The sequence below is a fragment of the Mastigoproctus giganteus genome, chromosome 8 (genome assembly GCF_048544385.1).
Source record: "Mastigoproctus giganteus isolate SK-2022 chromosome 8, ASM4854438v1, whole genome shotgun sequence".
NCBI lineage: Eukaryota > Metazoa > Arthropoda > Arachnida > Uropygi > Thelyphonidae > Mastigoproctus > Mastigoproctus giganteus.
Genome location: NC_143582.1, coordinates 25,640,434 through 25,665,704, shown reverse-complemented (window position 1 = coordinate 25,665,704; position 25,271 = coordinate 25,640,434). Strand labels below are relative to the sequence as shown.

The 25,271-nt window shown below is 34.1% G+C and overlaps 1 protein-coding gene across 5 annotated transcripts in view; it reads right to left on the bottom strand.

Moving 5' to 3' along the window:
• The window catches only part of FIG4 (polyphosphoinositide phosphatase FIG4), a 150,290-nt gene that overhangs the window by 122,090 nt on the left and 2,929 nt on the right, over positions 1 to 25,271 (bottom strand). For 4 of the 5 annotated variants that reach the window (XM_090379237.1, XM_090379241.1, XM_090379239.1 and 1 more), the window contains exons 2-4: positions 24,078 to 24,224; positions 21,761 to 21,859; positions 8,377 to 8,500 (exon numbers count right to left, since the gene is read on the bottom strand). In XM_090379237.1, the coding sequence (XP_090235363.1) occupies positions 8,377 to 8,500; positions 21,761 to 21,859; positions 24,078 to 24,152 (298 nt within the window). In that variant the 5' untranslated portion in view covers positions 24,153 to 24,224. The remainder of the gene's footprint in view (positions 1 to 8,376; positions 8,501 to 21,760; positions 21,860 to 24,077; positions 24,225 to 25,271) is intronic. The other variant, XM_090379238.1, reaches the window with a different exon arrangement.

Genomic DNA, 25,271 nt, shown 5'->3' with positions numbered 1-25,271 from the left:
TTGATATTGGTGATTAAGAGAAATATGAGGAAGTAATTAAGATTGAATTAGTTTAGTGTTTGAAGCTGTAGAGAAAGTTGAGATTGTTAATTGAGAGAAATTTTATGGAAATGATAGCATGTATTAACAGATTAAATGAGAAAAATGAATAAATTAGATGTAAATGAACACCAGTTATGTATTGTAAGTAGATTTGTATGATAAATGACTTTTGTTTTATATTTGTGTCATTGCTCTTGAGAAACTGACAGCTCACATAATATATATGCGATATACAATATACAGGGTGTCTCAAAAATATTGGTACAAACATTTAGGGGAGGTAAGTAACATCTAAAGGAATGTGAATCGCATAGGAACCCATAACTGGAAACATCATGGGAAAGTAGTAGCAGAGGCACAAGAAGCAGAAATAACACAAGACAGTAATTAGTGGCAAACATTTATTTGACATAATATTAACAATGGAGTATGAGATGGATGCATTTCATGATGTTACAACAGATGCTCGAAGGTTCCACCATGAGACGCGATGTATGTGTGACACTGACGCAGCATGAATTGGCAGACACGGTCGAACACACCTGGAGTTTCTTTGACAGTAGCAGCAGTGCAGACGAATCTCGCCACGAGATCCATTTCTGTCTCCACAGGCGATTCATACACGATAGATTTGAGGCCCCCCCCCAACAGAAAGAAATCAAGGCTCGATAAATCAGGTGAGCGTGGGGGCCAGGCAACCTGTACCACAGTGACAGATCTAAAATAAAAGCTGCTGTCAGCAACTTCTCTGAAGGAAATGAAGTGGCACTGACCGAAAATTCTCAATCGTTCTCAGCGCTACAACAATTCTGCTCTGCTGTTTTCACCAAAAGAAAGCAACTCTTCTCAAGTTTATCAACATATCAACAACAAGGAACCAACCAAATACCTGCAATGTCTTTTTTTGATATAGATGTAAGAAAAGAAAGGAAAAACTGACTTGAGTAAATAATACGAAGGTCTTTGAGAAGAGGAGAAAAGGCAGTACGTACTGGAACTTAAGAACAAGTTTGAGCTTCTGAAAAATGTTCAGGACCAAGATATCGATGAGGAATATTACAACAACTTTCTGAAAGTGATAAAGCCCAAGAAACCTGTAGGTAAAAAGAAATCCAAAGAAGAAAAAATTAGTCAAGAAACACTTGTCATGATGAACCGAAGACGACAAATGAAGAGCAAGATAAAATTGAGTATACTGAGTTATGCAAAGCCTTTAGAAAGAGACTTAGAGAGTATATAAGAAGATATAACACAAGAAAAGTAGAACAAGCATTAAAGGAAAACAAAGGATTTAAATCAGCAGCCATGAGCAGTAATACAGAAAGACAAATGATACTGAAACTGAAGAGTAGCGAGGGTGTACTTATAAATAGCAGAGATGGCATAATTCAAATAGCAGAAGATTACTATAGAGAATTATACAAGGAGTGAGGGAATGATGCCAGCAGTGGGGAAGATGGATCACAAATTTGTAACACATATGACATATCCGATATCCTTCCTGATGAGATAGAACATGTGTTGAAGAAAATGAACAATCACAAAGCCCCGGATATAGATGAAGTTACTGTAGAGCTATTAAAATTGGGAGAAAGAGACAAGACCCAGAAACAGGCATGACTCTTCACAAAATACACTAGGAAAGGCGTGACCCCTAAGGAATGGGATTATGCAATCATAATTTTGCTGCATAAAAAAGGAGACAAATCCGAAATTGGAAATTGGAGACCAATTAGCTTGTTGTCCCACATCTACAAGTTGTTCACAAGGGTCATCATTAACAGATTAGAAAGAATAATTGATGAGAATCAACCAAAAGAGCAAGCTGGCTTTAGGACAGGATTCTCAACTATGGATCACCTTCACTTAATATCACAGCTAAGAGAGAAAGCAAATGAATATAAAACACTATTATGCCTGGCATTTGTAGATTTCGAAAAGGCATTTGACTCCATACAGCATAAGGCAATTTCGGGCACTGGAAAGACAAGGCACAGATACCCCATATATTATGATTTTGAAGAAAATATATGAGAACGCTACCTCCTTTATTAGACTAGACAAAGACAGTAGCAAATTTAAAATTGAGTTTGACAAGGAGACACGATATCTTTGAAGTTGTTTACTGATGCCCTTGAGGAAGCTTTCAGAAGATTAGACTGTTCGCAGAAAGGAGTCAATGTGAATGGAGAGTACCTAAACCATCTACGATTTGCAGACGACATTGTGATCATAAGCCATGATCCCGAAGAATTAGAGGAAAATCTTAATCAGTTATGCAGAGTTAGTAAGGATTTCGGACTAAAGATGTAAAAGGCTAAAACAAAAGTAATGATGAACAAGTATGCCACAGAGAGGGATATAATCATTGAAGGAGCAGTAATTGAAAAGGTGGGTTCATATACCTATAATGTGTTAGTTGTTAGTTGTCTGATGGCACAGGGGGTTCCCCCCATCTCCGCAGTTCATATACTTATCTGGGACAAGTCATTAGCTGTAATTAGAGCTCATAATACCGGTCAAAATCTTAATACCGGTATTTCTGTATTTTTAATTTATGAAACAGGGATACCAGTATTCCAAAAAAATATTCCAGCGATACAGAATGTGCGTCCAGGTTTCCTCAGCACCACACAAGCCAAATTGAAATAGTTTGGAGTTGATGGAGCCGTGCCCAGTAAGTATATACGATGTTGTTAGGCTGGGAGAAAACCATTGGCGGATGTTCTTGTTGAGAGGGAAGGTAACTGCAGGAACAAAAGAGCGGGTGACTTGACCAGTAGTACTGGAATCCCATCGTGATTGCCACACACTGATAAGTTCATTCCAGATTCTCCGTTTCTCGTCTGATGTTAGCAGTTAGGTTGCATGAGATGCCGAGAATCTTGCCGGGAACTCTCTGCTTTAGACAATAGCATAGTCCTTTGAAGATTACATGCAGGTCTAGTGGTAAGACTCCAGCAAGGACCTGCAGAGCAGCAGAGGAGACTCTCCTGCAGGCCCGGAGCATGGCAAGCAGCATAATCAGTTGAATGGAGATGAGCTTGGAACGGAGTTTAACATTGACGGCTCTATAAAACCAGACTCCTGAAGCATATGTTGTTATTGGTATAGATATAGATTATCACTTGATATAGATTACATCTATATCAAGTGTGCATCTTACCATTCTGTGATCCTTTCCAACATTTACCTTGTTCAGGACAATAACATTATTCACGATGTATCTTTTTTTATTGCGGATGAAGTTGATAAATGGAGAGTCAATGTGAATGGAGAGTACTGCACAGATTAACAACTAATGAAAATCCATTTGGGCTCTTCCATGTCCACTTTCTGTTCACCCTTTTCTTGTAAAAAGTGTTCATTACTAATGTTCCTCGAGATTCTGCAAATTCCACAAGTCTTTCACTTCTTTCACAAATTCCAAAACCTCCTATAGTTCCCCTTTCTGTGCTTTTTGTCTCTGGCAATACTGCTGTCTATTATAGATAATTTACAGCAGGTGGCACATTACACTAATACAACTTTATTTAATTATTTATTTATTGTGTGAGAGTGGTTCCAGAATACTAATGGCAATATCATCTTGTAGTATGTTTATTTATTTTTCTGATAAAGGCCAATCAGTGTAGTGGTGTATATGTCCTGTACTGTAGTGTAGTGTTAGCATGTGTTATTAATATTGTTTGACTGGTCACTTCACCCAGATGTCCTGTAGAGACAACAAACAATGAATTACTATTTTTGGCATGTGGAGCCAGGGACTGCTATCTAGCTTGCTAACTTCTTCATCATTTTAACATTCTTTCTGTAACCCTCCCACATGTAAGTGCCCAAGTACCAATAGCAGGGGGAAAAATCACTAAGACCGGGTGGTGAGTATAAATCATTCCTGTCTATCAGCCTTCCATTCACTATTTTCTTCCATGTTACTCTATTGTCTGTTAGATTTTTTTGTCCTAGGATATACATATATAGCCAAAGCCATAGTCAAAATAAGCCCACCTCTTGGTGTTCCAATGGGTTGATTACCATTCATTTTTGCTTTGAATATCTAGTTGGCTAAGTGAAATCACCTAACTGAATATTCAAATTTGAAACTACAGTACAATATATCGTACTGTAGTTTCAAATTTGTACATAAATAGACAAATTATCTGAAATGACCAAAAAATGTATATATACACATACTTACATACTCCCAGAAATTGGCAAGTTTAAACATTAAGAACTTTTGTAAATGTTCATCATATGAGACTTTCAATACTGTTATCTCTTAATAATAGATAATTATTTAATTAATTTGAGTGGTTAAAGCATGTATGGAAATATACCCTCACAGAAAAAATTACAGAAAATACATGGGAAAATTTTCATTAATTCATTAATGAAACATATCTCTGCACTTAACATATCCTCTGCAATATGTAATCACCTAGATAACAACCAAATTCCAAAACCATATCAGGTAAAAATTACAAACATTTTATTTACTTACTCAAGCTTAGCAATTCCTGAGGCACACAGGAAACGAACCAATATAATCAGCTTCCTATAAGGATTTAGGCAAACACGGAGGCATTTGTAAAATTGTAATTTTACATCACTCCCGAAGGTATTGTTAAAACAATACCTTCATTAGCAAGATATATTCCAGAGGTCAGACATCAAAAGCCTGATAGCAGTGTTTGTTCACTGTGACAACTGCAATACTGTCTAACTGCAATTAGCTGATAAGTCGATTTTTCAGGATAGTCAAAAAGGCCAATTGAGATTTTTTTCACATGCTTCCATAGCTGATATTCAGCTATTGCTTCAGTTGCTTGGAATAGTAATAGTCGTCAAAATAATATATGGTGCCCCCTATGTGATGGATACGGTAAAAATAATTATAAATAAATAATTGAATTTAAGTTAACGCAAAGAGAAACATGCAGATAGTAAGAAGAAAAACTAAAGGAGTAGGAATAATAGAACCTGAACTCCACAAAGGAGTTCAAGTTCTTAATACCATCAGTAATAATGCTGATGGTATTATTATTGGATTGATTTACTTTTTCTAATAATTTTCTATTATCCTTAATACTCTATAGATACATTAAGCTAAGCTATACATACGATCTATTCTATAGATATTATGGGTGTATTGCATGATTGCTTGCAACTGCATTGACCTATAAATATATATATATATATATATAGTAATGAAATAATGTTAAAATGTAGAGTCCTTCCTGTGTTTAGTATTGTGTTCAATGCTTTAGTAATTATAGCATTAGTAAATATAACATCACAGTTCCACGCTTTAGTAATTTGATTCTCTCTCTATATATATATACACACACATATATATATATACACATAAAGTCTCTGTGTTTTAAGTTCATTTATAGGATTGGGTAACCAAGCAAAATTAGTCGCTATGAACAATAAAATATTTTATAACCAAAGAAACACAAAGAACTGGCTTAGCAGCACCAATAGCTACAGCATCCACAATATCTAAATTATTGACAACTTTTTAAATTAGAATCAAAGATTCTGACAAAAGCAATGCTACACATAACCATATTCCCCACTTTTTCAAAATAGGCTTTGGTGGAAGAGGAAAGCCAGATTGCACATCTCCATAAATAACTATGTGTACCCAGGAGCTTTTACAAAGATTTGTTTTTGCACAAGAATTTAACTTTATTAAAACTTCACCAAAATGCTCCTGAATTGTTTCTGCAAACCTATGTAAGTCATGGGTTAAGTAAGTAATGTAGATCAGGCTGGTAAAGAAAACCTGTGATGCAGAAGTTGCTTTTATCACATATGGAGTAGCATCACCACAAAGAATCTTTCAAGGAAGGATGAGAAGGTTTTCCATCTCTCACGTAACAAATGCACAATACAATGCTCATGAGCATCTGCTGTTTCATCAGCAGATATCCAAATGCACTTTTCTTCAATATCTTTATGAATTTCACAAATAATATCATTATAAGCAGCATTAAAGATTCTTTCTCAAGGTAGATTTATATGAAATGTTTTGATTTATCACAAAAATCATTTGAAAACTGGACTGCTTGACTTATTGAAAGAGATATTGCTCCTTACCAGTCAATGTCAGTTTTGTTTTGGCTGATACCAGGAAATTTATGTTGTGCAATAAAGGGACAAAAAAGTTTTTAAATGTAGAAAATGTAAACAAACTTTGTGTAATAATTTGTTTTTTTTTTTTTTTTTTTGATTTGGTAGTTGTTGGCGCATCGGCTTCTGTGGCCATATTGCACCTCCCAAGGTTTTTGCAGTACTTTGATCCAAGCCCGAGGCGGGAATCAAACCCGCGACCTGTAATAATTTGTGTATAATCTCTTTACAACAGTATTTCTACTTTCTAATTTTTAATATACAAGGCCATAGTTTTTTGTTTCTTTGTTTGTTTTCTTATAACAATTGAAAGGCCAACATTTATTATTTTAAATAAGAAATAAATTATAATTTTTATGCAAGCAAATATAGGTTTAAATTGCTTATGAGTACTACATGATCAAATATCCAGACCTTACCCTATACACACAGATTCTATGTTCTGATTCATTTATCCATTATATTAATTAAAAACAAGTAATAAGTAATAAATTTGCTAAGAAAAAGCCAAAATTTGTATCAGTTAATTTTTATCCACTGTATACAGAAATGTGCACAAACAAAAGAGAAGTTTAATTGAAATGGAGGTATGGTTTCCTATAAAACAATAATTAAAAGTGATATTAAGGTTGGTTGGTTGGTTATTAGGAGTTTTATGGCTCATCAGCATCTAAGGCTATTGTGTGCCAATGATATTAAGGAAAGATATTAAGAATGCAAACAACGAAGTTATTATAAAGATTAATAACTTTCCTAGACAATAGTAATGAGATCTTGCCAGAGTAAAGAAATATAGTAATAGAGGCATGTGATGCACGAAAACAAGCGTATGAGCTTATGTAGCATCAGCCAAAAAAAAAATTCATACAACCAATCATTCCCTCTAAACGTTTGTCCAGTTCCTCCTTGAATTTATTAAATCTATCAATTTCCACAACGACAGATGGAAGTTTGTTCCAGCAATTAACCACCTGCTGGCTAAAGGCAAATTTCCACACATCTATTCTACAGCTGTCTTTCTTCAATTTGAATGCATATCTGACTGCACAATTACTCCCAGGTCTTTATCATTTTCTACCATCCTAAGTGTGGTACCACATAGTTGGTAAGTTCCTCTGGGGTTACTTCTACCCATATGCAGTACTTTGCATTTGTAAATGTTAAACTTCAGTTGCCACTTCTCAGCCCATCCATCTACCCAACTTTTCCAATTCCTGTTGCAGCAGCATACTGTCATTACTGTTATTAACAACCCTGCCAACCTTTGTATCATCTGCAAACTTTGACATTAAGCTTGATATACCTTCATCAATATCATTGATAAATATACAAAATGACAATGGGCCCAACACTGAACCCTGAGGGACACCACTAATAGCATTAGTCCACATAGAGCAGTACCCATTGACCACCACTCTCTGTCTTCTCCCATTCAACCATCCTTTTATCCATTGTAGCAACTTGCCCTTAATGCCATACTGCTCCAATTTGTACAGCAGTCTTCCATGTGCAACATTAACAAAGGTTTTTCTGAAATCCAAGTATGTGTTATTAAAATTATTTTTTGCATCCTGTTCCTTTGTGACCTCATCGTAGTATCCAATCAAATTGGTCAGACAAGACTTCCCCTTGACAAATCCATGCTGTGTCTTAATTATTGCTGCAATCTTGTCTAAATGATCCTGCAATGCTTCTTTAACCAGTGAATCCATTATTTTCCCTGGAACAGAAGTCAAACTCACAGGTCTGTAATTATTCATGTCACCCTTCGATCCCCTTTGTGAATTGGGCATATATTTGCACATCTCCAGTCCGTGGGAATGCTCTTATAATTATGGCTATGGGTTTGCTTAGTTCCTTTGCTGCCTCCTTTAATATGCACACTAACAATAACAGTGAAACAAACACTAAGTTCAAAAGGTGAAATAAACAAATTTTAACAAGATGAATATAAGAATGAATCTATACAGTTAACAATTTATTTTTTTTTCCATAAGTTAATAATAGATTACAGATTTTGAACTGATTTTTCTTTCATATATCTGTAATTCTACTATGATAAATTACCCAACCATTAGCAGACTACACAGCATGTGAACCCCTCTTAAAGTTAATAACAGGAATCTCTATCTTGATATTCAATCCAATTACCCTGGATAAAAATAAAACAAAACATACCAAAGTAGCATGACTTACCCACAATTCCAAATGCTGAAACAGTACGATTTAATCCAGAATTAGCTTTCTGACCTTGACGAGGTCTGTTTCCCATATCAATCATATTAAGCAGATCCCTTATTTCCTTATGGTTGTATTCAACCTATTAAAAAAATATATTAAAGATGGTATCAAGCAATATTAAAGACAGGATGTTCAAATTAAAAAACATTATCAAACAGTATCCCAGTTAGATGTTATAACAGGTGATTTGTGATAAAAAGAAGAAAAAATTAAACTTATAAAAGTGCATAAGGTAGGAATAAAATAGCACAAAAGTTTTATTTTTAAATAAGACTCTTATTTTATTTAAAAATAATTATTTTCTTACCAGAAAACAAATATTTATAACTCTCAACAGTAAGATTTCTTCCTCAGTGCTACACAGAACTATAGCTAAAGACTTTAGTTCAGCATTTTAGCAGTGAAGAACTCATGCATAAGAAATGTTTGCTTTCTGCACTTTGCACTTCAATGTAGCAAAATGTCTTACCTTAAGAAAAACTCTGTAAGAAAGACATCCAAGAAAAACTATGTAGTACATGAAAATTATGTGAAAGTATATGAATCTATTAAAAGTGAATTATTTTCACTTTTTTTTTTTTTTTTTGTAACAAAAAGGAATGAAAGCTGCCAAAGATTCAGTGGCACAGATAATATAAACTTTCTATATACTTTTAATTCTTCTGAACAGAGACTAATAAACTAGCATTACAATAGTATTGAGTAATGAAGTTTATGTGTGTGAAAACATTTTGCATTCCCAAAAGTCCATACTAGGGGATGAAGGAGGTGTGAATAAAACAGATGTACAGAACAAGGATTCTTAAGTTTTGAAGTCAATCACTGATTATTCACTGAACAGTAAAGATGACAGTAAATAAAAAGTCAATGCAAATAACTTCTCTCAAGTGACTGTTTAAAGTGACCATTATCCAACTCCATAATACACTCCAGAAGCGTGTGGTAGAGGTGTTTACACAATGAAGTATAACGCTGATAGCCTTTTATAACATTTGATAGTCTTTTAATTTGCATACCTTAAGAAGTGGTTTTTAAACTGTGAAGAAACTAGGAAGAAAGATGTGAAGAACTATGGATTAACAAATTCAATTATTCAGTGTGAAGGAGCAGGCACAATGAAAACATTGTTAAACTGGGAATAGGGGGATTGTTACATACAGTCATTAGCATTAGTTGAGACGTATGATGCAAGAAAGCAAGCTTATACAGCATCAACCAAAAAAAAAAAAAAAAAACCCTTCCTATTATGAAATCAAATTTCTGTAGTGGATATTACTAAGCTTTCAGCATAGTGAATTAGTAATTCACAGTTTTATTGTTATCAAACTCTACAGATTTATTTTTTGCCTGTTGGCATCTCTCCGATGTGTTTCCAAACTAAGATGCATTCTCTGACGACAACTATTATCATAACATTACTGTACCACTAATTTCATATAAGCCAATATCTGCATTTTTAAATTAAATTTTAAAAATATATACTTTTAAAATCTTTAAGACTGGTGTGCGTGCATGTTGGGGGGGAGTGTAGCAAATGCACACACGCATCATTGAATTATGAATGCCCTTGTTATTTTGAATAATGTACTGCACTATAAGACACTGACACATCCAATAGACCAGACCACTGTACAGCATCAGGTGTCGTACGCATGCATAAGACACATGATATAAGAGATTTTGAAATAGAAAAGTATGATCACAGGTGTCAAGAGAATGGGTGCAACTATTGCTAACAGTATGGAAGGTGGACTATTTGGGTATAACAGACATCAAAGAGGACTAACAATCACATGACAAAATAGTGGTTTTAGAAATGGAGGGGTACTTCATAAGATGAAAAAACAGTGGAACATATTGTTTAGCCAGGAAAATGGTTTAGTACAGAAAATTTTTAATGTTACTACAGCTCTAAAAATCAGTAATGGGCAATCTAAAACTGAAAAAAACAACAACATTTAGAACATTTTAAATACTTTTCTCTTCTACTCATTTATGGACAATGTTTAGCAGTTGGTGGGTTATGGCCGAAACAGCACAAAGCCATTGATGGATTCAAACAATTTCAGGAATGCACAACTGATGGAGATTGGTCTGAATTTGTCTGGTTTTTGGAATGTTTGTTCTTAAGAACAGGCTTTATGTAGCAGAAATTTCAGATTGCTGGGAGAGTGGCAAGTAATGAGAATTTGTTTGAAAATAAATAGTAATGGATCCATGATAAAGCTAAAACAGATTTTAATAATAATAAAGAAAGGAAACACAACAAGGCCCACAATGGATTTATTAGATACTCTATCGATAAATTTAATTAAATTTTCTCATGTTAAAACAAACTCCCAGTGATATATTTGTTGTGTCTGAAAGAAGTCACATGTCAGCTGCCAATGCACTAGCTACTCAAACATCATCTTAGCCAAATCCACAATGTTTCATCCATGTCAGCATGTCTGTGTTTGTGAGTAAGGGTTCTTCATTGCTTAAAGTTTATCAAAAACCATCTTATAATATTCTCTTCTTTTCACTTTTAGAAAACAAGTTCTTTCCTTTTAAAAGAATATATGGTCTGAGGCTTCTCTGGTCTACCTCCCTCCTCTGTAAGCTCCATTTCCTATTGAACATTGCTTTTGAATCCTAAATAAACCAGTAGTTCTTGATGTGATATTCTTGGAGTTAGGAGGTAGTTTGCCTAAGCTCAAGTAAGAGAATTTGAATAGCCTCATTTACAGATTTAGAATACTGATGATCCATGACTTATGCTGATCCTCATTCAACTACAAAATTGCTATTCATGTTATTATTTATGGCACTCTGCCCCAAATTTTTATTATACAAGTACTTCACCAAACAGCACAAATGCAGTGCTAGTACAGGCAAAATAAATATACAATTTATATACATGAAATTAATTTTAAAAATAAGTTTCATGTACACAAATTATATTTTTATTCTTTACAAATGTAGATATTTATTAAACTGTTATTAACAAAAAAAGAATTTTAAAAGTTTTTTTCAAAATGCATTTACAGCAAACTGATCCACATTTATGTCATGATGATGACTCAGTCCTGGTTCTAATTTCATATACAAGATACATTATCCAGTATGTCTGTTTCCCACAGTGCTTTATTGCTGAGCATTCATGTAATTTTAAGCATACAGCAAGCCCCCGTTATAATGTGGTTCGCTTTACGCTGATTTGCTGTAACGCTGTTCTTATATTATAACCCATATCTGACTATAACGCTGTCACAAATCACTATAACGCTCTTTTAAAGATTGCATCTTTGGCATATTTAACGAAATCGTTTCATTTGATGGAGTCGATAGCTTGAAAATGAATAACAAAACAGCATTAAAACGTTTCCCACGCCAACTTGAGAAATTTTTCCACGCTCAGTGAAATTTTCTTGCAGTACAGTGACTTGTTACGTAGTTCCGGGATCAACGTTTTAAAAAATGATCAAGTATATTGCTTGTAATATTTGCGTTATATGCATTTATCCGAAGTCTAGTCATCACTCAGTACAGTATTAGACATCGTGCATAACGGACAGTTTACTTGAACATTGTATCGTAATTAATGCAACCAACGCAGTTACATTTTCGAAGAGTTAATAATGGCGGATGAGAATGAAAAAGCAACGTCTGGGTGCAGTACGAAGACTATAAATGTAAGAAAAAGACTGAATTTGAAAATTAAATTAGACGTTTTGAAGCGAATCGATTCCGGTCAAAGACAGCGGATGCGTGCCATAATTTAGGACTTGCAAGTTTAACTGCAAGAACAATTATAAAAAAATAAAGAATTAATTTTAGCAGTGGGAAAGATAGCTGTTCCACTGCAAGCAACTAGGGTTAGGCCAATTATTAGGATTGAAATGGAAAGACTTTTAACTAATTTTATTGAAGATCCATTGCAGAATTCAGTTAAGTTAATATCCATTAAGTTGAATATCCATTGCAGAATTCAGTTAAGTTAATATCCATTAAGTTGAATATCCATTGCAGAATTCAGTTAAGTTAATATCCATTAAGTTGAATATCCATTGCAGAATTCAGTTAAGTTAATATCCATTAAGTTGAATATCCATTGCAGAATTCAGTTAAGTTAAATATTATAAAAGAGAGAGAGAGATATTAGCCAATATGATGATCTGAAGAAAACTCACCTAAAAAAAAAAAAAAAAAAAAAAAAATGTGGAACCATTTAAAACTGGTAAGGGCTGGTTGAATAGATTTAATCCAGGAAGAAGCCGCAAGTGCAGATGAAGAAGCCAAAACTTTCAAAAAATAACTTGTTAAAATTATTGAAGATGGGTATTATGTGTTATACTTCTCAACAAGTTTTTAACATAGATGAAGCAGGACTTTTGTGGAAACGAATGCCTAAAGGAAGTTTCATTGAAAGGAAAAAAAAAAAAAAAAACATGCCAGGTTTCAAAGCGGGGAAGGATCGGTTGACTTTATTGTTGGGTGGTAACGCTGCAGGGGATTTAAAATTAATACCCCTTTTAGTTTATTTGGAAGAGGGCCAAAGTTCAACCCAAAATTGACACATTTTTCATGATTAAATTCATCAATTAAATTAAATCAATTTAGATCAATTAAATTCATGATTTTAAATGGAATTTTAAGTTTAATTTTCATACATAAGTAGTTACCACATAATTATATACGTATGTAATGCAGAATATTTTATATGTACAAATATTTGAATATTAAATCTTTTGACCTACATTTGTGCATTTTTTCACTACCGTTTATTATTGATTAGGAAATATCCTATGGCACCGACTGCAACTTACAAATACATATGTTACCTTATGGGAATGCGGCACTTGCTCAGTGCGGATTCACGTAGCACTCTGTTTTTCCGGAACGAATTATCAGCGTTAAGTGGGGGTTACCTGTATATGACTTATTTCACCCGTAAAAGGAAAGTTCAGTGCCCAAGTGAAGAGTGCTGTAAAGAAACATAGCAGAAAGGCCATTACATTAGAACTGAAGAGAAAAGTGATAACAATTCAACGAGAGTGGATTATTCAAGTAGTGTAATGGTTATGATTATAACAGTAATAAAGAGCACTACAGATTCCCTTGCCAACTGGGAAGGGGGAAGAGTATGTTCCTGAAAATTACAGCATTTGATAAGGCTAAGGTACTATGTAAAATAGGGTATTAGGGAAAAAATATATATATACCATTAAAATATATAAAAAAAGATAAAGTCTATCAAGTACTTTTATTTTCTGTTCCTATGTCATTACTTCTTTGCTCTTTTCATACACTATAACTTTCAGCCTTACTGAACATTTAGAAGACATAATGAAGGGTAAAATAAATGGTATTATGTTTTAATAAAACCATTAAGGTGTTATGAGTAACTAAGAGTAAGAACAGGTGCATGTACACCAATGCTAGGAGTATAGTTAATAAATCTGATGAGCTTGAAGTGCTAGTAACGACATCAAAGGCAGATATTGTTGAGATATCAAAGGCACAAATTGGAGCAGTGTGGCATTGGAGGCAAATTGCTGCTAGGGATAAAGGGATGGTTGAGTGGGAGAAGACAGAGAGTGGTAATCAATGGACACTGCTCATCGTGGACTAATGTTATTAGTGGAGTCCCTCAGGGTTCAGTCACACAGATATAAGCAGGGCAGAATTGGAATTTGGGGAGTACAACGTGTGCAGAAAGGATAGACCGGATAGGAAGGGAGGAGGGGTTATGCTGTTAGTTAAGAAACACAAAATCTAAGGAAGTGTATCCAGTTGACAGAGATGGACAGTGCAAGGTTGAGCTAGTTTGGAGTAAAATAAGCACTGGGAAAGCAAAAATGAGGGTAGGAGTTTGTTATAGGCCTAATGACTCTGATAAGTACAATGAACAATTATAAAGAGAAATAGAGTGGGCCAGTAAATCAGAGTATCTTAAAACGGGGAATTTTAACTTCCCAGATATAGACTGGAACTTGTGAGTTGGTCACTCGCACACTAGCAAGGCTTTTGTGGATTTATTGGATGATTGTTTTCTACAGCAGCAGGTTAGAGAGGCCACAAGAGGGAGTAACACTCTTGATCTGATTATCAGCAGTGATTATTCATGCATTAAGAATTTACAGATAGAGAAAGCACTAGGTAGCAGTGATCACAGTGTACTGATATGGGATTTACTTAAAGATGAAACTACCATCAGAGGTAAAGGGAAGGGTTTTTGCTTTCATAAAGACGACTACAGTGATCTCAGAGATTTTTTAGGTTCTATACAGTGGGACCAACTAATGATGTTACCAACAGTAAATTCTAAATTGGAAGCATTCAAGGAATTAATCTAGAAAGCTACTAGGCTTTTTGTTCCAACTAAGCAATACTGTTCAAGGTTCAGGCCTAAATGGATGTCAGATGAATTAATGAGACTCGTGGCAGAGAAGAAAAATGTATGGGATGCACATAAATTATCACGTGACACAGAAGCCTATGGCAGATATAAGCTTGTCTGTAATCAAGTCACAAGGAGGTTAGGCAGGTGAAGGTCGATTACAAAAAATCTTTCCCAAAAGAAAAACAGCAAAGACTTCTTTACTTATATAAACTCTAAAGGAAGGGGATGAATCAGATTGGTCCACTTGATATCAATGGTTTGATTTAGACAATCATTCTCAGATAGCTGCTGAACAAAATAAGTATTTTGCATCTACATTCACACATGAGGAATTATTCAAGGAGGAGACGGTCAGATGTTTATCAAACTCTAGGGAGTTAAATGATTTTGTAATAACTGAAAGCAAAGTGGAAGAGAAATTATTGAAGTTATACATAAGACCTGGGGTCGATAGGATCTATCCAGTTATATTTAAGGAGGCAGCAAAGTAAGCAAGAAAACCCTTAGCCAGAATTATGAGAGCATCATTGGACTCGGGGGAGGTACCATGCACTGGAGATGTGCAAATGTGACCCCAATTCACAAAGGAGGATCAAAGGGCGACACAAGTAATTATAGACCTGTGAGTTTAACATCTGTTCCAGGGAAATTAATGGAGGCACTGGTTAAAGAAGCACTGCAGGATCATCTAGACAAGACTTCAGTTATAGATTGGACAAACATGGGTTTGTTAAGGGGAAGTTTTGTCTGACCAATTTGATTGGATACTATGATATGGTCACAAGGCAACTGAATGCAGGGAATAACTTTTATATCATATATTTGGATCTTATAAAAGCTTTTGATACTGCACATGGATGACTGCTGCACAAATTGGAGCAGTGTGGCATTGGAGGCAAATTGCTGCTATGGATAAAGGGATGGTTGAGTGGGAGAAGACAGAGTGGTAATCAATGGACACTGCTCATCGTGGACTAATGTTATTAGTGGAGTCCCTCAGGGTTCAGTGTTGGGTCCATTGTTGTTTTCTGTATTTATAAATGATACTGATGATGGTATATCAGGCTTAATGTCCAAGTTTGCAGATGATACGAAAGATGGCAGAGTTGTTAATGACAGTATGCTGCTGCAACAGGATCTAGAAAAATTGAGCAGATGGGCTGAGAGTTGGCAAATGAAGTTTAATATTGACAAATGAAAGTACTACATATGGGAAGCAGCAACTCCAGAGTAACATATCAACTCTGTGGTACTACACTGACAGTGGTAGAGAATGAAATGGACCTGGGGATAATTGTGCAGGCAGATATGAAGTTTTCTGAACAGTGCAGATGGTCTGCAAGAGTAGCTCATGGTGTCTGGTCACTGATATACAGGAATTTTTCTAGGAGGGAGGAGGAGGTGATTATCCCCTTGTATAAGGCGATGGTCAGGCCACACATTGAGTACTGTATACAGGTCTGGAGGCCTCATTTTAAGAAGGATGTGGAGCTGTTGGAACGAGTACAGAGAAGGGAAACAAGATTAGTGGATGGAACAAAGGGTTGCTCTTACGAAGAAATGCTTAAGTTTTGCAGGTTACAGTGTTTGGAGACTAGGCACCTGCGAGGTGATCTGACTGAGGTGTATAAAGCTTTGAATGGTTTGAGCATGCTCAATGTCGATGGGATTCTTCCTCTTGCTCAGAATAATCACCTGAAAGGGCATAAATTCGAATTGAGGAAAGACAGTTGTAGGATAGATGTGGGGAAGTTTGCCTTTAGCCAGCAGGTAGTTGACTGGTGGAACAGACTTCCATCCCTTGTCGTGGAAGTTGATAGCCTAAATAAGTTTAAGGCTCAGCTGGACAGGTATTTTGAAGGAACAGAGAGGTGAAGTAGTGGGTTTTTTTTTGTTTTTTCTTTGGCTGATGCTGCATAAGCTTGCTTTCTTGCATCGTGTGCCTCTACTAATGCTAAATCTAGTACCCCCACCCAAGATCTATGGGAGGCAGGAAAAAACTATCATGTTCTTTAGTTTAAGGAGGTTCCAACCTCCTTAAACTAAAGAACATGGAGGAACTGCATATTCATAAAACAAAATATGCATTTGTAAAAATTTTTGTATGCAAATCTGTGGTATTTATTGGTATTTATATCAATACAAGTTGCATTTCAGACTCTTAGTCAGAACTTAATTACCTATTATATTATTGTTTTTATGGGAAAATCATTTTCAACTTACAGAACTTTTCTAGGAATATAATCTGCCACTAGTTTGAGAACTAACTATATAGTATATGCTTTTCCAAACAAAGAATGTGAGGTGATGGAAGATAAAATTTGGCCTAATGAACTTTATTGAGAATGCCATTTTAGTAAAGCCAAAGAAAATTGCATTCAGTGATAATGCAATAGTTGCCAATGGGAATTTAATAAGTACATAATCAGATTGAAATTTATAGGTGTGCAATTAAAGTTAAATCTCGGATTCTAAATGCCCTAATGTTCTTCTGTAACAATATAAAGGTTCTTAGTGTGTTATCTGGATATTCTTTAGCTTCTGCATGTTTTAGATCAGGCATATTAACTCACTGGTGACTATTGTCAGGATACAAATCACAAGACAGGCTGCTATCTATGTTGAGAGTTCATCCTGGCATGCTTATTGTGATTAGGCAGAAAAGTAAAAGTAAATCAGGAAATCTTAAAGTTAAGTAAGTGCAATTAGAACAAATTTGTTATATTTCATAAGAAATACATATGAAGCATATGTTTTTTGGTATGATTCTCAACTACTTCTTCAATGTCTTGTTGCTGCCTCAATGTACACTTACAAACCAACTCAAACAGAAAAAGTTTTGCTTGGTTTCAGTTATGAATATCTGAATAGTACACACTATCTGTTAACTTTCTGAACAATCAAATGGGTTCTGTATTACAGAGGCCATTGGTAATGCATATGTTTTGCATCAACATCACAATATCTTAAATTACAGCCTTTGTGGTGATAAGCTTGGTTTGAGTTATGACTATCTGAATAGTACACACTCTATCTGTTAATTTTCTGAACAATCAAATGGGTACTGTGTTACAAAGGCCATTAGTAATGCAGATGTTTTGCATCAACATCACAATATCTTAAATTACAGTCTTTGTGGTGATAAGCTAAAATGAATAATAAAAAATAAAAAAAAAGAGGCTAGGTATTTGAGTCAATAATGCACCATCATTGTGTCACTGTATTCTCAATCCCAGATTAATTTTCAGCAACCAATAACCCTCCCCGGCTATTATTAGCATACACTGCTAAAACTTGTCTATGCCTTTCAATCTAATGCACTAAGAAAATAAAATAATAATTCAAATGATTTTATTTATGAAATAATAATATACATTTTTCTTGCTAGAAGTGGTGGAGAATAAGGACCTATAATATATACAAAAGAGTAGTATATTACTATATAAAATAAATATAATTAGAGATGCAACCCCATGTGGAATTTTGATCTGTTTTGTGCGGTGTGTGTAATATAACTTCATGGCCTATTCAAATGTCCAAATCTCTTCTGATGAAAGACTATCAAACTCAAGTATTAGTACGGTCACTCCTCATATAACATTCGTTTACACTATATGAATTTGATCATACATGATTTATAAATAGGGGAACAATGTCACTTATAACACGAACTGAATTCGCTTTTGCTCAATTTGGCTTTGCATTTACAAGAAATGGCAGTCAAATTTGGTGGAACCACAACAGCTGAACACAACACTGCATTGTTTATCAGTTGCTACACATGCACTGCTTTGTTTGTGTGTATCAAACGTGCCTCCTCGTTTTTGTTCTTTTTATACTGTAATCCCTAAAAATGAATAAAATACTTGAAAACGGTGTGAAAAGGAAGCGTGCTGGTGAAGATACTTCAGGTTCAGAGAGAAAAAGAAAAGTAGCTAAGGTAAAGAAAGCCAACTATGGTGAACTTATCAGTCAAACTGGTTTGCCGCTATTGCAGTTTCTCCCTGCATTCTTGGTAAACAGATGGTGTGTGTTATCAGTAGAAGTCGAGAACGATATACTGATTGACATGTTGCCGTGACAGATGAAGTTAGGAAACCTTATTTCCTAACTTAACCTTTAAGGTCAGGCTAGGAAATAACATAACCTAACCGCTGAGAACAATTAGAAAGAATGCAGAGAAAATAAAAGCAACTTTTATAGCAGGAACAACTCAAAGTGTAACAAAAGAAAAAGTAACAAAAAAAAAGGGAAAAAAAAAAAAGTGAGTCAATTTTTTCCACATCATGTTTTTGAGAGTAGCTTTCCCTTAAAACAGTTATAGCCATCCCTGCTAAGCAGTTAGCATTAGTATCAGATAAAACACTTAATACATATTTAATCATGAATATTATTGGATTAATTAAGTCTGTAATATAATTTTTAGCTACACACAATAATTATATTATTTACTAACAGTAATGACAATACGATAATTGTAGATTACTTAAAATACCATTTATAATTGACTTAATATGATAGCATAGCTTAATTTATTATGGTACTCGCCTTTTTTTTATAATCCGCAATTGATGTTTGAATAGAGTGGATGATAATTTTAACTTAAATTAGGAATAAGTAAGTTGGGGTTTAAAAACAGAAGTTAAAATATGCGCAAGGAAGTAGAAGTGCATGTCTTCATCCTTGGTTGTCAATATTAAAGTTGAAAATAAATGTTTAATACTAGAGGCCAATGGCCATAACAAGTGGCTTTCGTTATCCACGTCTTCAGTTGGCAATGATGGGTTGAGAGTGAACGCGAGTATTTAAGAAAGCTAAGTTCCCATGATGCTCCTGATTACATGTGGAAATCTCAGGTGCATGAGATTCCAAGCCGGTGCAATGTTGTAAGGTAGTTTGGTATTTAATACTTGGAGATTGGAATGGCGGTGGAACCATTCTATACATAATAAAAATAAACACATAGAAAAAATGGAATTGATACTCTCCGACTCAGAAACATATAAACTAGACAATACATATAATATTTCTAAACATAAAAACAAACTAGACATCATTCTAAGAAAATTAAGGTCAAACAATGAAATCAACTTAGACATCTTACAACAAATTGGCATCCGGAACAACATTTTACCGCATATGTTTGGAATTACCAAACTTCATAAACCCAACCACCCACTACAACCTATATCTTTCAGTAAATCAGCCTGCACTAATTTATCTTCTTTCCTAGTTAAAATCATCTCTCCCCCTCACCAGATTTTCGAAATTCAAAGTAAACAATGCCTCCCAAACATTTGATAAAATAAAACATATCACAATAACCAACAATGACATAATAGCATCGTTCGATGTAGTCTCATTGTACATTTACCTTCAACATTACAAACTGTACGTAATTTCTTAACAGACGATAATACCTTACCCAATTGCACTTCCCTTTCAATTAATAGTATTCTAGAACTTACAATCTTTTTATTAGATGCTAGATATTTTTGTTTTCTCAATCAGATATACCAGCAAATATACGGATTACCTATGGGTTTGGGGATCTCAGCCCCCCCCTTTCTGAAATTTACCTAGCTTCAATAGAAAACTATGTATTACAATCATACCCCCCAGATATAAAATTATTCATAAGATATACAGATGACATTCTTTTAATAGGACCAAAATCCACAATAGACGATCTTTTCATTAAATTTAATTCAGTACACAATAGATTAAAATACACCCTAGAACTTGAAGAAAACGGACAAATTAATTTTCTGAACCTCACCATATATAGGAATGACACCAAACTAGGAACAAGAATTTTTAGAAAAAATACCCATACTGGCAAGTACCTACATTTTGATTTGCACCATCCCCTTAACATAAAAAAAGCCGTTCTTTATAATCAGATTCACAATGCTATAAAATACAGTTCTACACAAAACGATCTCAATCATGAACTTCAATATCTTACAACAAAATTCACATCTAGAAGGTACCCTACTCAATTAATTCAACAAACCATTTTCACCGTCCAAAATAATATTAACAATCCACCCACACACACCTCTAATAATAATCTACGTATTATCCTACCTTACCATAGTAAATTTTACAATCAGTTCCGCCGCATATTCAAAAGTACCAACATCACTCTCACATTCTCAACTTATAATAAACTTGGCTCATTATTTAATTCATACAAAGACACACAAAAATATCATATCAGTGTTATGAGCAATATTATTTACCTAATAAAATGTCAACCTAACTGCAATGCATGTTACATTGGTAGCACAACTTCAAAATATGGTTCTATTAAAATATCAAACACACGCATACTACCACTACAATAGTTTTAAGACAGGCCAAACCAACACAGAACTAGCATCACATGTTCAAACTCACAATCACACCCCCTTAGTAGACTCAGCCATTCCCATTATCAAATTAAAATCCAGTTTTAAAATTTTCCAATATGAAGCCCTAGTCATAGAATGGTTCCGCTGCCATTCCAACCTCCAAGTATTAAATACCAAACTACCTTACAACATTGCTCCGGCTTAGAATCTCATGCACCTGAGATTTCCACATGTAACCAGGAGCATCATGGGAACTTAGCTTTCTTAAATACTCGCGTTCACTCTCAACCCATCATTGCCAACTGAAGACGTGGATAACGAAAGTCACTTGTTATGGCTATTGGCCTCCAGTATTAAACATTTATTTTCAACTTTAATATTGACAACCAAGGACGAAGACGTGCACTTCTACTTCCTTGCGCATATTTTAACTTCTGTTTTTAAACCCCAACTTACTTACTCCTAATTTAAATTAAAATTATCATCCACCCTATTTAAACATCAATTGCAGATTATAAAAAAAAGGCGAGTACCATAATAAATTAAGCTATGCTATCATATTAAGCTAACAGTAATGAATAAAATAAAATAAATTTACCTTATCATCAATCACCACAAGTTCTCTCGGTTCCATTCTGTCAATTTTGAGAACTCTAAATTTGGTCTGGGTATTATTGGAGCTCACAAGATAAAATCGCTGTAATATAAAATGAACAGGTAAAGTTATTATAGACATTTATTTAACAAGCCTGTCATACAGAAAAAGTAAGTATATAATTTTATTTGAACATTATAGAAAAAAATTTAATTTTATTATTACAGTGATATGAATATTATAGAAAACAGTTTTAATTTTATTATTCCAGTCACTATAATTAATAGAACTGCAGAAGAATTTATTTCTAAGCTGAAAATACTTGATTTTACGTAATAACACAAATCACAAATCAATATTTCGTATGCAATAAATCACTTAGATAGTATGAATCAGAGCTGTACTACTCAATATGTTCTACGTAGATGATAATATTAGTAAAATAATAAGAGGAGTTTACCTCAATATAGTGCGTAGAACACTTCCTTATGATACCCTCCAGAAATTTAAAACGGAAAAAACGAAAAAAATCGAAAACTTACCGGTACATTAGAGTAAAATATAAATAATTAAATAATCAATTTAACACAATTCAAATCAATAGAAAACAATTAAAAATCAAATTAACGCAATTAAAAGAATAACGAAAATATTCAAAACGATTTTCCTTCCTTGAAGCTGACAACGCTTTTCGACCGTATGTCGTGATCACAGGAATGAAAATTACCGAATCGGGTTAAACCTGATACTTAAATAGAGATTATTTGTCTTCGCGCATGCGCGTAAAGGTCCACGCATCGGAGATCAAATATGGCCGCCGAACATTAACAGAATTCTCGTGTAATTTAATTTCAACGGTTTCTGCAATTAATAGTCGCGTATAATTACGTTGAACGTTAAGTATTTAGGAAGGAAAATCGTTTTGAATATTTTTGTTATTCTTTTAATTGTGTTCATTTGATTTTTAATTGTTTTATATTGATTTGAATTGTGTTAAATTGATTATTTAATTATTTATATTTTACTCTAATGTACCGGTAAGTTTTCGATTTTTTTCATTTTAAATTTCTGGAGAGTATCATAAGGAAGTGTTCTACGCACTATATTGAGGTAAACTCCTCTTATTATTTTACTAATAGCAATAAATCACTATAATCATTAAAATAATAAAAGAATGAACAATATACCTATTTCATATGCATTTCCTTCATATACACCATACAAAAAGTGAATGTCTGCATATTCTGCTAATGTTAATGCTCTTATACTCACCCCACATGTTAGCTTAGCAGAGACATATGATGCAAGAAAGCAAGCTTATACAGCATCAGCCAAAAACATAAACAAAAACCTTCTCATTTCACCCACCTATCCACTTCAAAAATTTGTCTAGTTCTGTCTTGAATTTATTTAAGCTGTCAACTTCCACAACGACAGATGGAAGCTTGTTCCAGCAATCAACTACCTACTGGCTAAAGGCAAATTTCCGCACATCCTACAACTATCTTTCCTCAATTTGAATTTATGCCCCCTCGGGTGCATAATCTGAGTAAGAGGAAGAATCCCATCAGCATTCAGCTTGCTCAAACTATTCAAAGGCCTTGTACACCTCAATCAGATGTAATGAAGTTACTGTACCATAGCAACAATCAGTTTGTTGTCGCCTTACATTTTCATCATGTTTTATAAAAAATACAGTATAACTTACATAACATTTTTGTGCAACAATCTGATTTACATACTCCACTTCACGATATTTGCAAAACACTAAAAGCAGAAATGCAGTCACTAATCTGTTTAACACCAACTCAAAACCTGCTGCTCCTACTTCAAACTGAGTGTAGACTTTTCTTCTTGTATTTTAATGCACAATTCCCTCAATAAAAATCAATGTTGATTTTAAGGACACCAGGTATATATATATCATATTATGCACAGTTTTCTCAGGTTTTCTGACATGATTTGTTACAAATATGCTGCAATTTATAATTGGCAATAATTTTCTTAGCATTTGGAATTTTTTAAGCTGAATTTCAAAAAATAAACTTACCAACTGGAATTCCAATCTTTCTCAATTTGAGCAATGCTAATATTAATGAGTAACATAAACACAGCTCATGTGACAAATGTCACTACATTAAAAAGAGTACACTCAAAATACATACAACTAGTGTTACACATCTGATCAACTACAATGAAGGAGACATTATAGTTATATTCTTTACACAACCATATAAAAGGGCTTTATGTTTCATTGTAACCAATATAAGAGCTAATAAAATGTATGAACTTTCAGAGAAATCAAATATAAGACACTTACCGCTTTTGTCTCATAAAGTACTATTTTTTGCATGGGATTAATAAAAGGGTGCAGATATATTCTTCTGTTTGACATGATTTTAATTTTTATCCAACTTCTGAACTATTATGGGATCTTTTCTTTTTATACTGGCTATAGGATCCTAATCTAAAACAAATAAATTTGTTTTTATATCACTACTCATAAACATACATAATGCCTACACATGATAATTACATTTTAAAGTATAAATATTAATAGCAATTCAAAATTTATACATGCTTTTCATAACAGATTTATGAACACTATTTATGCAGCCTAACCATGGCCAAACAAAGGCATAATCACCTCCTTATCCCTGCTAGCAAAGTTTCTGTATATCATTGACAAACCCCCATGAGCTGAACACACTATTTATGCAGCCTAACCATGGCCATACAAAGGGATAATCACCTCCTTATCCCTGCTAGCAAAGTTTTTGTATATCACTGACAAACCCCCCATGAGCTGTCCTAGCAGCATGTCTGCACTGTTTGGAGAATTTCATATCTGACTGTCCAATTACCCCCAGATCTTTTTCATTTTCCATTAACCTTGGGTGTAGTATCACACAGTTGATGTTACTCTGGGGTTACTGCCACCCATGTGCAGTACCTTGCATTTGACAATGTTAAACTTCAACTGCCATTTCTTAGCCCATCGACCCAATTTTACTAGATCTTGTTGCAGTAGCTCACCCTAATGACTGTCATTAACCACACTGCCAACCTTTGTATCATCAGCAAACTTAGACATTAAATTCAAACAATTTCATTAATTATTTATGTTGCCCTTCAGAAGAGCCCTTTCTTTTATCAAATTTACATTAGAGAATTACAATTTGTAGAAGGATAAGAGAAATTTACCTCAATGATATGTCAGCACTTCCTAATGACACTTTCAAGCAAATAAACATATTTCCATTCCTGTGATCAAGACATATGGCTGAAAAGCCCTGTCAGCTTCAAGAAGGAAAGACGTTTTTTTCAAAATTTGCATTGAACTTGTTTTAATTTGTTAATTGTTTTTTAATTAATTTTATCACTGTATTAATTTTATTTTCATTTATTTGCTGGAGAGTGTCATTAGGAAGGGTTCTACGTATCATATTCAGGTAATTTTCTCTTATTCTTCTACAAATATTGATATAAAACGTAGAAAGTATTGAGCATCATA